Source organism: Aspergillus affinis (genome assembly GCF_023601865.1).
Source record: "Aspergillus affinis strain CMG 70 chromosome Unknown NODE_17_length_398122_cov_92_786867, whole genome shotgun sequence".
NCBI classification, from domain to species: domain Eukaryota; kingdom Fungi; phylum Ascomycota; class Eurotiomycetes; order Eurotiales; family Aspergillaceae; genus Aspergillus; species Aspergillus affinis.
In genome coordinates this window covers 37,006-52,478 of record NW_026515798.1, presented here as the reverse complement: position 1 = coordinate 52,478, position 15,473 = coordinate 37,006, and the positions used below count along the sequence as shown (strand labels likewise).

At 51.6% G+C, this 15,473-nt stretch overlaps 5 protein-coding genes across 5 annotated transcripts; 3 read left to right on the top strand and 2 right to left on the bottom strand.

Moving 5' to 3' along the window:
* Nucleotides 1-145: 145 nt before the first annotated feature.
* KD926_003301 (putative Ran-binding protein (RanBP10)) lies at nt 146-2,511 on the top strand (the record flags this gene model as incomplete). The annotated part of the gene is made up of 6 exons (XM_053097425.1): nt 146-948; nt 1,024-1,250; nt 1,304-1,434; nt 1,491-1,737; nt 1,793-2,308; nt 2,381-2,511. 6 exons carry the CDS (start codon nt 146-148, stop codon nt 2,509-2,511), a joined length of 2,055 nt encoding a protein of 684 aa, XP_052958512.1.
* Nucleotides 2,512-3,554: 1,043 nt separating this feature from the next.
* Nucleotides 3,555-6,322, top strand: KD926_003300 (uncharacterized protein; the record flags this gene model as incomplete). The annotated part of the gene is made up of 2 exons (XM_053097424.1): nt 3,555-3,743; nt 4,103-6,322. 2 exons carry the CDS (start codon nt 3,555-3,557, stop codon nt 6,320-6,322), a joined length of 2,409 nt encoding a protein of 802 aa, XP_052958511.1.
* A 464-nt stretch (nt 6,323-6,786) lies between these two features.
* Nucleotides 6,787-8,366, bottom strand: KD926_003299 (protein-lysine N-methyltransferase; the record flags this gene model as incomplete). Its single annotated transcript, XM_053097423.1, has 4 exons — nt 6,787-6,917; nt 6,984-7,119; nt 7,372-7,956; nt 8,115-8,366. The coding sequence occupies 4 exons, from the start codon at nt 8,364-8,366 to the stop codon at nt 6,787-6,789; spliced, it is 1,104 nt and encodes a 367-aa protein (XP_052958510.1).
* Nucleotides 8,367-8,660: 294 nt separating this feature from the next.
* Nucleotides 8,661-9,555, top strand: KD926_003298 (40S ribosomal protein eS24; the record flags this gene model as incomplete). Its single annotated transcript, XM_053097422.1, has 3 exons — nt 8,661-8,737; nt 9,119-9,366; nt 9,479-9,555. 3 exons carry the CDS (start codon nt 8,661-8,663, stop codon nt 9,553-9,555), a joined length of 402 nt encoding a protein of 133 aa, XP_052958509.1.
* Nucleotides 9,556-12,583: 3,028 nt separating this feature from the next.
* KD926_003297 (uncharacterized protein) lies at nt 12,584-13,801 on the bottom strand (the record flags this gene model as incomplete). Its single annotated transcript, XM_053097421.1, has 1 exon — nt 12,584-13,801. The coding sequence occupies one exon, from the start codon at nt 13,799-13,801 to the stop codon at nt 12,584-12,586; it is 1,218 nt and encodes a 405-aa protein (XP_052958508.1).
* Nucleotides 13,802-15,473: the final 1,672 nt, after the last annotated feature.

Sequence of the window (15,473 nt, the reverse complement as noted above, 5' to 3'; positions counted from 1 at the left end):
TCTTGATCGGACCGGTGTCGAGTAAAGCAGCCGAGCAGCTCGCGTGAGGAGAGAGAAGAGAGTCGATTCTTATGCCCATCGAACTAAGAGGAAGTACCCGCCGCCGCCCCGTTCGTTGGCTCCAAGACCCGCGAACGATTCCCCTATGGATGCACCTTTCCCCCCCTCCGATGGAGCTCGAGCTCCTCTAACCTCATCTTCCGGCCCAACAAGCATCTCCTCGCTCCCCCGTCGCTCGTCTTACGCCTCCGTCCTGTCCGGCACCGCGCTGTCGCCCCCGAGCAACGACTTCTCGCATCTCTTGCCCTCCACCTCCACTTCTTCCTATCCCCCACCCTTTCATCCCGAAGGCCGCCTGCTGAGGCACTCGGCCGCCGTGGATGCAGACATGCAGATGAACAACTCCTGGAGGACGTCGCCCGGCGATTCGCTCCCTCCCTACTCTCGCAAATACGCCAGCTTCTCTCGCTCCGATCTTTTATTTCAGAACCCGGGCGGCCTCTCCGATCCCGTCCCCTCGTTCTTCACGCCCTCCTACCTCCGCAACTCCCGCTACATCGCCCGCCTCGATGCCGCCCGAAGAGCGAAACAGGCATTCCAACGAGATGCTATCTGCTCCGCTTCGAACCCTAATAATCCTCTCTCCACATCCTCCAGCCAGTCCAGCCTACCCCGGATAACGCCCTCCCACCGCGGGATGACGTATGATATCATCGAGAGGGAGCCGCCCGGTGATGACGATCATCTCCTGCCTCTGCCATCCCGTTGGAGCGATGGTGATAAATATGCCGGTCTGGAACTGACAAATGGGGGGCTGGAGGTTCGGTACACGGGCCCTGTCAACAAGCACGAGCACGAAGCCGCCGCCGTCCGTGCAGACAATCCAATGCCTCCGCAGTGTGGCATCTACTATTTCGAGATAACGATTCTCTCGAAGCCTAAGGAAGGGTACGTACTTATGAATTAGTGATTCCGGGTTTCAAAGGAAGGGAAAAGAAAGGACTAGTATGCTAACGACCGCAGAATGATCGGAATCGGGTTTTCGAGTACAAAAGCGTCCGTTGAACGACTCCCCGGGTGGGAGCAAGAATCGTGGGCTTATCATGGCGATGATGGTAAATCATTCTTTGGCGAAAGTCAAGGACAAGGAAAACATTACGGTCCTACCTTTGGTGCCAATGATACCGTGGGTTGCGGAGTGAACTTCGCGACGGGATGTGCTTTCTTCACCAAGAACGGTGTCTTTCTCGGTGTGTACAAAGTTCCTCAAACACCATGTATTGGCATAGGGCTAACTGAGTAGGCAACGCTTTCCGGGAGTTGCAAAACGTCAAGGTATACCCGTCGGTAGGAATGAAGAAGCAACCGCCCGTTCATCTGGCTGCAAACTTCGGTCAGCAACCCTTCATGTTCGATATTGATGGCATGGTCAAGGTACGTTCAGAGACATTTCTCTTATGTGATACATGGTCTAAACTGGTCGTCTCTAGGAAGAAAAATCCTCGGTCTACTCGGATATCCGTGCCACAAACACTGCCAACCTTCAGCCACCTTTAGACGAATCTGCTTTACTTCAAGAGCTTGTTGCACAGTTCCTGGCTCATGATGGTTACGTGGAAACAGCTCGGGCTTTTGCCGAAGAGGTTGCATCGGAGTCGGCCGCTTTGGAGAACGGTCGCCAGGAGCCGCTCAAGAAATATGAGGTGGAAGAGGACATCGAAGCGGTCAATCGACAGAGTAAGTATTCTGATACTCTTCGAGGTCTCCGCAAATGACTAACCGTATGGGGCAGAAATCCGAGCGGCCATACTGGACGGGGATATCGACAAGGCCTTGAAGTATACCAACGCCTATTACGCGAATGTCTTGCAGTCGTTCCCCCATATTCACTTTAGATTACGGTGCCGGAAATTTTTGGAGATGATGCGACGCTGCCACGAGCTGTCCCTTGCGGCGTCCAAGAAGGCCAAAGCCTCTAACGGATTACATGACAGCAGTGCTATCCTGGACGAAGAGATGGAACTCGACGAGCAGACCCCCGACGGAGATGGCTGGGAGGCGGACGGAATGGACATGGAGGAACCGGAGCAAACCGCCAAATCCAACATGCTTCTCACCGAAGCGGTTCAATACGGGCAGCAGCTGCGCTTGGACTACCCGAACGATGAGCGTGGAGGTGACAAGAAGATGCTGGATGACATTTTCTCATTGGTGGCATATCCAGACCCGAAACGGTCGGTGCATGGGCATTACCTTGACCCTGCCGGACGGATTGCGGTTGCGGAGGAGTTGAACTCGGCCATTCTTGGTAGGCTTCCCCCCCTCGTCAGTCCCGATGTTGGGAGAGGTATTTGGATAGTTAGAAACTAACAAGCAACAGTGTCACTGGGCAAATCTTCGTCGGCTGCTCTGGAGCGGCTATACCAGCAGACCGAAGTGTTGGTTACCGAGATCAGCGAAGAGGGCGGCGCCGGGGCGTTTATCAACGTGCGAAATGATTTTTTGCTTTGATCTCCTCACTCGCATACCGGGCAGAGATGGAATTGTTTACTAGTATTTATTTACTTTTCTCGGGTGGACCTGGCATCTTGAAGACTGACTCGAGCGACCATTCGTTCCACTTTTCGTTTCTCAACTCAGTTACTTATCCCTTGGTTCCGGGGCCCCTTGTCCGTTCTATTTATCACCACTCCAAGGTACAGATTCGGTGGTTATGAACCGGTAATATAGTTCCCCCATGTCATGAGCCAACGCGTCTCTTTTCTTGCCCTTCTTTCTATTTCCAATGCTTTTGATCCATTATGCCGAGAGGTGGACAATGGACAGCGGACATAAGGCCCGTCAGCCAATCGATATGGTGCATCTGCAGGGGGTGCAGGAGATATTGGGCGTCAATGCGAAGCGACGATCCTGGACGCGAGCAATGCGCTGTGCAGAAGTCGTAGGTTCCCTGGGATTAAGCTGAGGGATTAATATGTGGGACATAGGAGTTAAGAATACAATCTATTGCTATGAGTTTGAAGTGATGGGTCGGTGTACTCCGTATGCATTATTCCGGAGTATTCATGGATGTCTTGCAGTGTTGAGGCACCCTGGAGAGACAGACACCTCAGGCACCCACTGCGTCATATGCTGAGTGTATTGCGCGTATGGACGATACCACAATACCGGCGGGAGTGGCGGTCACGGACGCTGACAAAACGAGGCGGTGACCTTACGGCGGTCTCAGGCTGGAGCGGCAGGAACGACCGTCGGTCTTTCTTACTTTTCCTTTTCCTTCGCGATTCAAAGGTGGAGAGGAGAGAGTCAAGTCTTTGCGCCGATCTCTCCGTCTCTCTCTTTCTTCCGTTCCTTCTTTCATTCATTTCTCTCTCTCTCTCTCCTCGGTGGTGAACCTCGTCTCCAACTCACTCCCGACTCCACCTACCTTGTCTCGTCACTTTCTAGCTCGATGACCTGGCGCCTCCAACCCCCAGCTCACTGCTCCGTCAAGGGGTGCCAGCACATTATTCTCGCTCGTGCGAAAGGGAAAGGCCGCATTCTACTGACCAGCCATGGACCCCTCCCGTCCACATAGTCCGTCCCTGGCTAGTGAGGTTCCCTGCATTCCTACCCACTCGGCCACCACTCCGGCGGCCCTCCGCTGCTGTTGTGGCCGTGATGACTGCGCATTCCTTCACCACAATAATGTCGCCTTGGAGGGGCTGGAGAAGGATCTTGCGACCGCTGCTAGATTGGGTCAGGTACGTATTAGGCCTTTCATTCTTTGTGCCTGACGATCCATACCGTCCCGTCGTCATTTCCCATACTTGAGCGGGGTTGTGCCTGTTGGCCTCGAGCTCGTTTGTAGATAGATTCCTGCTTTCCCTTCCCTTCGCTTTATCCCTTGTATACCTCAGTTCGTTTTGGTGGGGCTTGTGCTTCCCTGATTGTTTACCTCGTTTGTTTGCGCTCTGGAATTTGGATATTACTCTTTTCGTCACATTCGGTCCCAAACCGGATGAAGAACAAACAATGCACTCGAGTACTCTATCAACTTCCACCTCACCCCCTATGGCGACGGCAAAGATCGGGTCTCCTATCATATCCCACTGCGTTATAGTCCGTCATGGCTGCCTCCCATGAGAAAGCTGCCTCGGCGGCCGTCGACATGAGCTCGTCATCGCTAACCTTTGCGCTGCAGGCTTTACTCCATCGCCATGAATCTTACATGGCCGAGGCTGAGGAGGACCGTCATCGGTTACTCGCCAACATCGAAAATCTCGAACGCGAAAAGCGTCAGGCCCAGGCCGAGAACGCGCGCATCATCGAGGAGAACCGTGGTCTACTGGAACAGCTGGACGGTTTAAACCAGGCTTTCGCGGATTCGGACTCCCATGCTAAATCGCTGGCCGTCAGCTTGGAGAACGCCGAGGCCGAACTTCGCAAACTAACAGCGTCGGCGGCGCGTGCGGCCGATCTCGAAGCGCAGCTGGCTCAGATGGAGGTGGAACAGGCTAAACTGCAAGAAAGTCTGCTGTCTGCCCACGAAGACTCCAAGTCGGCGGTGCAACGCTGGAAGAACGCCGAGTGTACCCTGCGGGACCTGCATGACCAGGTCGATCGAATCGAAAAGGAAGCCCGCGAAGAGCGCGAGCGTCATTCGGATTTGATTCAACGTATGGAGCGGAGACGGGCCGTGGAACGAGAACTTGATGGCGCCGCCGGACGGCTGAAGGGGGCCGCGGCGGCGCAAGAGTTGGGACGTGAACACGGCGGAACTGTGGTGTCGCGCTTCGTTCGGGATATATTACAGGACAATGCCAACCTGCAGATGGGGATCGTGGAGTTGCGGGAAATGCTCGAGAGTTCAAACCAGGAGGTGCAAAGTCTGCGGGATCAGATTCTGTCACATCAGCCACTGACATCGGCAACCGAGGGCGAGGATGGACAAGGACCCCCGCAGCCTGCAGCAACGACTCTGAGTCAGGAGCTCGAGTCGAAAGAACCGCGGCGAGTGTCGCAAGAGTTTCACATCCACCATCATTATCATACGCCACCGGTGTCGGCCAGTTCGAAGAAAGACAAGGCTACGCTCTTCCGTCGTTCGAAGAAGAGACGCTCTCTAGGCAGTCCTTCGGGCTTACATTCGGCTTCCGGCACGCAACTAGCCCGCAAACCCACGCATCGATCTCAATCTTCCACGTCCTCCACATCAACTATCCTATCTCAAACCTCAGTCTCTATCCCCCCGGGGTCCTCACATCGGTGGTCATTGCAATCACCCACGGCCGATTCGCTGGCGAGTTCGCCGCAGTCGGCATATCGAACATCATCTATCTTCGACCGGGTTGACCGCGGCTTCTCGTCCCAAGCTACAAGTCCCGACAGTACTGTGCTCCTGTCTCCCCTTCGAAATTACGGCGGCAAGAAAGGTCCGTTCGATACGGGGTCTCGCCCGCTGGATGAGCCAGATGGACTGGACGGTCATGGCGATGACCACCTGGAGGACGATCTTTTCAATGAATACAGCCTAGACCTGGGCGACAGGGCGCCGCTTGAGCCTATCATCCCAGAGGAACGGGAGGACTCTTCGTCGTCAGTGCATTATGCAGGATCGGAACGGGCTGGATCGCCAACCCTCCCCGACGATGCCTTCTCCACGTCTTATCGGTCCCATCGCCGGGCCGCATCTCACGAAAGTCTCTTCTCGGTGGCAGGAATGGACATCCACACGCCTAGTCGCCGTCCGTCACGCCTGAGCGAACTGCCCTCCGCCACATTACCCGTCCACATGACACGCCGCATTATGTCGTACGGGACCGACCGCTTCTCCACCACTCCAGTGACCGCGACCACCACTGTCACTGCCGGCCGTGAGCCCTCCAGGAGCTCAGACCAGTCTCCTCGGAAGTTACTGGCTTCTGTTGCTGCCAGCGGAAACCCAGTTCCAGAAGCCCGACCTGCATCCGTGGACCTTGTTCGTCCTCAAACCACCGCCCCCATACCTGCTCGGAAAATATCTCTCAGTCGCCGCGTGGGCGGCTGGGTCAGGGGTCGCTGGGGCACTGCCGCCGTGGCGACCGACGGAACCTTAGAGCCCCATGCAGAAGAAGAAACCTTGTCTTGTGCCTCGTCGATGCGCTCAGGGTCCTTCAATCCGTCTATCAGCGGTAAAACACCGAATCTCAAAGCCGAGTCCGTTCCGAGTTTGCGGTTCCGGTATCCAGGAGTCAACCAAAAGGGTCCGATTATGGGATTCCGTCCTTCTCCGCGAGCGCCATCTGCTATACACGCCCAGCAGATCGACGAGAATCTGTTGAGGGAGAGTCTAGCGGAATGATCCTGACTTGCTCACCCAATACCTGCCATGTGTGCCTTGTGCACATGGTTCCCACTATGTTACTTTGCTCTATCATTTTCTTTGTAATTATTATATACTTGCACTGACCGTGCCATCTTGTCCATCCTTTATACATTTCATATCCTGTCTTGCCTTTGCATGTGGTGGTTAGCGATTCCATCACAAGGCGTCTTTGTTTATATATCAATTTTGAACTTGATACCCCATCGGACACTATTCTTTCCTTGTTAGTCGTTTTTTCGCACTGGTATTTTACTTCTCCAGGGAACGAGACGCATAAGGGTGATTTATTTTAGAAGAGCTAGCGAGGCTACTCCGATATAAAGCCTACGTACCGGATTCCTGTCCGCTTACAATGCATGATAATGTTTACTTTGGAACATCCCGGCCGATCAGCTAGCAGGTAGAAGCCCATCGTGCCAGATCGTGTTCATTCAGCTGTTCTATTGATTTGCCTCTTTCCTCGTAATCCGATACATCCGAATCGGCACATCCGTCGAATGAAAGAACCCAGTCTGTTCCTCCTTCGACGGCGGTTCAAACGATACTTGTTCCGTCGTGAACCGGTTCTCTTCTAAAACCATGTAAGCTTCGACACGACACAGAAGACATGAGAATGGAAAGGAAAAAAAAAACGCACCACAAGCCCTCAAAAACGTCCCAAACGTCTCCTGATTCCGTAATGTCGCTGCGATCACGAATTCCTTGATTCCGTAGTTCTGGAATAGGTCGTGCAGTGTGGAGATGAGGAGGGGGATGAGGTCTGTGTCGTAGATCTGGGAGGGAGGTTAATAAATAGGGAGAAGAGAGAGAAAGAGCTGTATCAGTGGTCTTGTTCATGTGCTTTATATAAAGGGTTGTGCTGGGGATCGGGTCTAGTGGTCTAGTATATATGTCGTACATATATCCTAGACATCCTACCCTAGAATCCATTGCATACAGTATATATACCGTATACCGTTTTACGAAGAGAGAATGGCCGAAAAGCGAAAGAGAGGAGGGGAGAGAAGAAGAGAAAGATAACGTACCAAATCCGCACCAAGAGCAACGTCGAATTTCGGTGTCGCACTCCCATTCCCATTCGTAACCGGTCCTTCGTCAAGTGATGTACCACTCACATCATCCAACGGCGTCCCCCATTCCCAAACCGCAGCGCTGAATGACGCCTGCTCGTATCCATCCTGGGATGTATCCTTAAGATGATTCCTCCCCGCACAATCCCTCATATTCTCAACCAACGCTGGCTCCCGATCCGTCGCCACCACACTCCTCAACCGCAAATACTTCGCACAGAACATCGACACCATCCCCGTTCCCGCACCCAACTCGATAACTCTCTTTCCCTGCACGAGAGTCTCGCCCGCAGGTGTACTCGACAGATATGTCGCGAGATGGAGGGCAGCTTCCCAGGTCCGGAAGCCCGTGGTACCGGCGGCGAGGATCAGGCCGCGTGATTCGGAGGTAATCACGGTTCGTGGAGGCGCGGGTGAGGACGGAGGGGGCGACGGCGCGGTGTATTTGATGTAGGTTAATTGTTGGGCTTGTTGGATTGTGGAGGACTTTGGTTGCGAGATGAGGGTCGCCCAGGCGGAGATGAGGTCGGGGTGGATTTCCTGGATTGGTAGAAAAGAAGAAGAATTGTTCGATAAGATGATTTGCATTGGAAATTATAGGTAGGTATAAGGTACGTATGGGTATATAGATTTGCGCAAGAAAAACCAAAGAACACAAAATGCGAAAAGAAAATGCGCGACAAGGTATGGGTTCATACATCCTCCTCAGGGTCGCTGATCGCTTCTTCGATCCGAGATAGAATCATCTTCAGAACTCGCGTCTGATAGTTTACCGGGGGGATTGGCCAGACAGAGGCCTCGTCGAACATTTGCGCATAGATGGCGCTCTGCACGGCGGGGTGAACGATGTCGCGGCCTTGCGGGAGGGGCAGGAGGTGGGGGTCGACCTGTTCGTGGAATTGGCGGGCGAGCAGGTCGACATGATGGGAAGACAGAAGAGGGGGAGTCATGATGAAGAGAAGCGACAACAGGAACAAGAGCAAGAATCCACCATGAGGCCGAAGGGAAGGAGGATATAACTAAGATCACTAAGGAAATGATAATTCTCCACACCCCGGTGCCAAGCCCATCACGTGGGGCCTAACCCCAAGGGGCTAGTGCAGAAGGCTAGCCGAGAGCCCACGCTGCACAACGAAACGGGAACCCAAAATTGTTTGAACATCTCGAGCCCGCCGACAGCGACTTCGACAATCCCACCCGCCTCAACTTCTCCGTCCCTTTCGACGACGCAGACTACCGCAAGAATGGCCGACACTCCCGTTACCCTGCGGACTCGCAAGTTCATCCGCAACCCCCTGCTTGGTCGTAAGCAGATGGTCGTGTAAGACTTCCACTTTATTTTCCATCCTACCTGTGTTTTTTCATCCCGTGCTTGTTGCTCGGCGGTTGCGATCTCCAGTTCGGCAAAGGAGGTAAATTTTGAATTTGGACCGAGGAAAGAAAAGAAGAGAGGGAGGGGAAATGTTGCAAGGAAATTTCTTGAACAAGAACAATATCTGGGGTTCTAGAAGACGTTTTCCGATACGACAACAATCATCATCACCGTCATGATTGAAAGAAACCAACGCAGGGAGAAAGGTCAAGCGAATGGAAACTGAGAAATTTTGCAATCTGGAATCGCAACCACCGATCGAGCCAGCATCTTCATTTTTCACGTTTTGCCAGCTCCAGAATCTCTCATCTAACACGATCATCATTACAGGGACGTCCTCCACCCCAACCGTGCCAACGTCTCCAAGGATGAGCTCCGCGACAAGCTCGCCGACCTGTACAAGTCCAACAAGGACCAGGTCTCCGTCTTCGGCTTCCGTACGCAGTACGGTGGTGGCAAGAGCACTGGTTTCGCTCTCGTCTACGACTCCACCGAGGCCCTGAAGAAGTTCGAGCCCCGCTACCGTCTCGTCCGTATCGGTGCCGGTTCCAAGGTCGAGAAGCCCTCTCGCCAGCAGCGTACGTTATATCCTCCTTGAAAAGTGCCGTGGATTTGGACGATATATTTTCGACATCTAAATCTGCCGAGAGGAAAACTATGGAAATACTAACGAGATCTCTTCCCTAACAGGCAAGCAACGGAAGAACCGCTCCAAGAAGTTCCGCGGTATCGCCAAGGTCAAGGGCCCCAAGAAGTCCAAGAACTAAGCGCATTCTCTCGGTGGAATCTCGACTGGGTGAATGGGAAGGCGGTGGTTGTTGGAGATGGACTCGGATGCGGCCAGGGGCTGGGGACGATAGCGATGGAGAAGATGATAATGATAATGGCGGCCCTCCTGTGGGGGTGTATGATAGGTTTAAACCTGTGCAAATGGTCCATTGGTTTGTCTATCAGTGTGCTCAGTACTGCTAGATCCTTCTACCTATACCATCTTTGCCCTTATCATACCCGTGGAAAACCAAACCTTGTGACGATTTGAACAACAAAAAAGACAAACCAACTGTGAAAAGAAAAAAACTAAAAAAGCGAACTTCCTTTTCTTTTTCTTTTTTCGTGCTTTTTCCACACCGAAGCCAGCATCTCTCTTGCCTTATCTGTCTTGCCTTATCTGATCCGGACTTCTGATCGACTGACCCCGAGCCGAGATGATCCTTTTTTTGTTTTTATTTTTATGGGGAGAATAGAATCAACTTCTCGGTGTTCGGAATCGGGGAATGGGACGGATTGAACAAAACAAAATTAACTGATTTCCCCATATTTTACGTCTGTTTTCTTGATAAAAGGACTGTTTACTTGACCATTTCCATCCGAACCCGCTTTAAGCCTCTTAGAATCCAGTCATTTGATATGATTCAGATCAGCTCGACTTCGGTTCAATACATATCGAGTGGAAGACACGAAGGAACCAAAACCAATACTGTCGATCATCCTGATAAGATCTAAATTCCCTTCCTCTTTCCCATCCCCCTTTCCTTCCCCAGACCTACATATCCGTACTCCGTATACATATCCACATACGGAGTAGTGAGGTCGTCACACACTACCTACTTAGTACGGTGTACACCCCAGTAAATCATCTCTACCTACACTACGGAGTATATCCCTAGCTCTTCCCAGGAACCACCCGGCTGGGAACCTCGCTTCCGTCTCCCTTCTCGGAGCGACGGTCAGTCACACGAGACATCCATGTCCCCAACATGTACTGGTTTGCCCTGGTACAGGTCCTACCGTTTCCCCCCAACAAGTGGGTAGGTAGGTAGGATGTTCGGGTTTAGCATGTATGGGAGTTGGCAGGGGAATGGAGGTGGCGTTGTTATTTGTATTAGGAACTGGGTAGGGTCGTTGATTATGCTGGGAAAAGCCAACCAGCAGGGAAGCAAGCAAGGAAGGAAGGGAGCATGTAAGAGTATACTTCGATGGTATGGCCTGATCAGCAAGCAGGGCACACAGGGCCCTTCTTCGTAGTTTACCTGGGAGAGAGTCATTGCTAGAGTATGTACATGTAAATGTGCAAATGCAGCACTCATGCTCGAGGTAACTAGTTAGTACCTAAGTAACCTGCCTCTCTCTCTCTCGCTCTCGCCCCTTAAACTGTTTGCTGTTTGCTCGTGTCCCAGGGCCCAGGGCCCTGGATCCAAGATCCAGAATCCAGAATCCAGAATCCAGAAATTCAAATCCTAGACCCTTGTCAATCAATCCTCTCTCTCGTCCACATTCCACCCATTCAGCTCCATTCATCTTCAGCTCGGAAGGTTAAATTGGTCTGGAATGAACTGCTTGCTGACCTAGGGCTCAGGCTGGTCTGGACTGGACCAAATGCCTAAAGTGAGGGAATTAAAAATTTAAATCTAAATTGTCGATAAGACTTGTTTGGTTTGGTCTGACTGGACCTTTGTTCAAGTCGTACATGTTTAAATTAGGTATTCAAGGGTCTCAACAATCAATTTAATCCGTCTTTATTTTTTGGGGGGGGGATGCCACCTTTAGTTCGGGTCGAATCGTTATGGAGATGATGAATTAGCTAGGAGTTGGTTGGTTAAACGTTTGATTCTAGTTCTGTAATCCAGAGTACTGGATTTGTTGATCATTCTTTGCTGTATTTAGATAACTGTCTATCTATGGAAATGTCTGGTCTGATGGAGGGGAGATCCAGGCCATATGATGAACGAACGAACGAACCAATTGCCCACATTAAACTACAAAATTTAACTTACTCTATACATCTGACATCTGACATCTGCCATTTACATCAACCAATCAAGAAACCAAGCAGAGTCTACTTCGCTACTCTTCTTTGTTCTCCTGAGGTGGCTATACAAATCATATGATTTGGAATCCTCGAAACATTAACGTGTAACTACCAGACAGCGAAAAGTAGAAAAGTAAGACAAAAATTAAGATTATTTTCTTTGTTCTCAAATGAATGAACTAACTATGGCTGACTTCGCCGTTTAAAAGCCACATTACAAATCGATAAAAAACCCAAAAAAAGCAAAAAAAAAAACAAGAACCAGAAATGTTAGACAAGAGCCACACTATGCGCCGATCCCAATTAGGCGGTGGTATCAACGAGTCAATCAATAATGGATAGGAAAAGCAGGGCAGAACAAGACAAGACAGTAGAAAGAAAGGCAACACAAGACACAGACCCACACAGAGAGATAACCGCCAGGAAACACAGAAAGAAAAAAAGAAAGCCAGCCAACCAAACCAACCAACACGAGCTGAAAACGCCCCTAAGAACTGCGGCTCGGCCCTGTTTGTACCGGTTCTTATCGCGCGTTGGGAGAAAAATGAAATGAAAATAATGAAAGAGATTGCCGACCCTAAATGCGACAACGCTCCTGCCAGCCTAGCCCTAGTATTAGTGTAACCTTATTCTTTGGTTCTTAGAATGGCAAGCAGTAAGCAGGAATGTGTGGATGTTCCAAGGAAGTAGTACAATCAAGGGGATATTTGAAATCATTTCCAGGCCTCCAGAACAGACAAGGAAAAGGGTGAGTGGAACCAAGGAGAGGGGATCAAAAACACCGAAACAAAGATAATCTAAGATGGTAACAGGGAGAGATAGAGGAAAAGAGCTCGTAGGGGAACATCAAATGCGGGATTTATTTGATTTTCATTCCCCCGGTGTTGTGAGCACAGGAACCACTGCCGCTGGCAGTTGGGGCTGTAGACGCCAGCCGTGAGATACCGTCTGGCGCAAGATGTCCCCAACAGTTCTGCATTCGTGCATCAGAATCCCCCCGGGTTACTCAGAGCGGGGACTGGCGGACGGTGCACCTCGGTGGATGTACCCGTGCAGAGGGCACCGTACGGCAATGAAACTTCGCAGTCCGATGGCTTGGGCCGCGTGTAGGGGAGTCCATTCACCAAGGTCCCAGGCCGGCTAGAATCACCCGCCTCGGAGCATTTCTTACTTATCTTCTCGCTGGTGATATACCGGTAGGTATCGGAGCCACCCTCCCCGATAGACAACAGGCGGCTATTCTCGCGAGAAAGGGCCCTCGTGAATCGACTGTCGTTGCTGCGGATTTCATCTCCCGACTCAGATGGATCCAGGGCTGTAGTGGTAAATGTCCCGCTGGATGATAGCAACGGTGATGGCGTCCCTGCCGTAGTCAATGGCAAGAAACCCAATACCGGCTCGTGTGTGCCCGGAGGGAATGGCTTCGTCCGGCTCAGGGGACTGGACCCCATAGAGCCTCCGTTCGAGCTCGGGAGTCCGGGGACCCGAGTAGCACTGTCAGGTGTTGCAGTAGCGCCTCTGTAGCTGTTCCAGGGGTTGGATATCCTGTAGTCTGGGGGGAGAGATAAACCCGAAACAGCTTCCGGCGAGGTCGGTAGACTCGGAAAGCCAATGTGATAACGACCGGTAGGGTTGGGAAGAATTCGGTCGGCTACCTGGCCTTCGGGTGAAAAAGGCGCCATCGGGGGTGCCATTGATGATGAGTCAGTCGACGAGGAAGTTCCTAGTCCCGGGAACAGGTATGGGCAAGCTGGCGGGTGCACGCAGCCTTCGGAATTTGGAGTCGAGAACAAGACATGATGATTCGGGGGCCGGTGGGTGCTGGCACCGCCGGAGCTCCACGTCTTGGGGTTCCATGGGGCTTCACAGTAGTCGTCTGCTAGAACAGTTGGGGGCGTGTTGGGGATCAAGTATCCCGAAGTCTGGGGAATACTGTATGTATCCGTGGGCTCATCCTCGTAATTGATTGCATGATCAATGCTGAACGGGTGGCGGCCGTAGGGATATGGACAACCTGGGGGCACCAGTTCGTAAGTTGCTGGGACATGTCGTGAGATCGAGGCAGCACGAAAGCTAGACGGATTGGCTGGCAGTTGTCCCATCTTCGGAGTCATAGAAGGCGCATAGAAGCCTATCCTCTGGGACGAAGAAATCGCCGCATTCATCGCGGCATACGGCCAGCTGGTCACTTTTGGCTGCAACATTGCCGAATTCACCTTGGGTTGATCCTCTCAGCATGCATATCACACAAAAGTCTTTCTTTCTCTATTCAGAGATCAGAAGGGGCTATCTCACCCTCAAGAATTGGCAGTTCACATTTCCCACGGCAGAGCAATTCGAACAGCCCTTGTTGTTACCAATATCACCGCTGCATTTGATCTTTCTTTTCCGACATCGCTGACACTAGTGGACGGTAAGAAATTGGTCCTGTTCATGCCCGAGAGAAGCTTGATTACTTACTGCAACCTGGATTCGACGACGCGCCGGGTTTCGACCTTTCCCATCTTGTCCTGGAACAGGGCTCGGGCAGTTGGTGCTCCTGTCTAGCAGGTCCTTGGGTCCATGGCCCTGAACAGGAGGAGGTATAGATAGAGGATCTGGTAGAGGGCCTCGCTTTACAGGAAGTCCATAGACGACCTCATCCTCAGGGGTATAGAAAGGATGGGCCATTGCTTCGTTCATTAGTGTGGACGAAAACATAGTGGTCCACCGAGGCTCACTCACATTCAAAGTCAAAACCAAGTCCAAGAAACTTCGAAAGAAACACCAGGTAGAGGGAAGCCGGGGGACAAAAGCATAAAAGGACACTGGATCAGGGATGGCTTGTGTTCAGCATGCCCCAACTACTGTCTAGTATTCCAAAAGGAACCGGAAAGGATGAGGGGGGCTTAAGCCGACAGCAAGGTCTGACTTTAAGGTCCATGTGTTAGTTTTCCGTTGTTGTCCTGATTGTTTTCTTCGGTTTCCTTTAATTTTTATTTATTTTTACTTTCTTCTCTCACTTTTTCCCTCCCTTCTTGTTGGTCAAAACCATACGATGCCCCGTTGATTCGCTGGTGGGCGTTTCGACCGGTCATAACTTCGCGGTGAACTAGAATATTCCTAGAACGAGGGCTTTGTCCACTCATCTGCTTATGCAGAAGAGGTACCTGGTTTGATACCTGGTTCTCCTCTGCTTTGTCGTATGTACTGGAACCCATGCAGACTTCCGTCCAATTCCAATTTCTTTTTTTTTTTTTTTTTTTAAAAAAAAAAAGAAATTGGAAAATAAAAAAAGGAAAGTCACCTAGGGGCTGGGTCGTCCCAAATCATGCTCAGTCCTGATAGAGGGCTAGACGGCAAGAATACCCCGGTGGTCTGAGGTTGTCGCACTGGGTGACACTAATGTCGTACAGGTTCATCATTGGTATTAGCCAGAACAAGTCAAGCTGGAAACTGGGAGAGAGAATGATCGCTGCTGCGAGTAATTTTGAGCCAATCGACTACCAGGCAGGGTCCACAGCTCCTCTGCCCTTCATCAGCGCTGTCTTTGAATAGCGGGGGGCGCCTCAGCCAGACCCAATGCGATAAGCAACGCCAATATCAGGCTGCATGCTGTCGCTGAGCGGAAAGCCGCCGGCTGCGTTTGCAGGAATCCCTTCCCTCTCCCCAGCCAAAAACTATTCATTGGGGTTGGAAAGAAACGGCTGTGGGGGAAATGTTTGCTCGTTTGGATCCTGGATGATTGGGGCGCCTATTGGCTCGGCTTTGGGCCGGCTCCAATATCAAGCAAACTGAATTGCTTTGCAGTGGCCTGGAGCCTGCAGCGGTACTTTTGACAAGTCGTGAGCCTTTTTAAAAAAGAAACTTCCATTTTCCTGTGGTGTAGATTTGAGT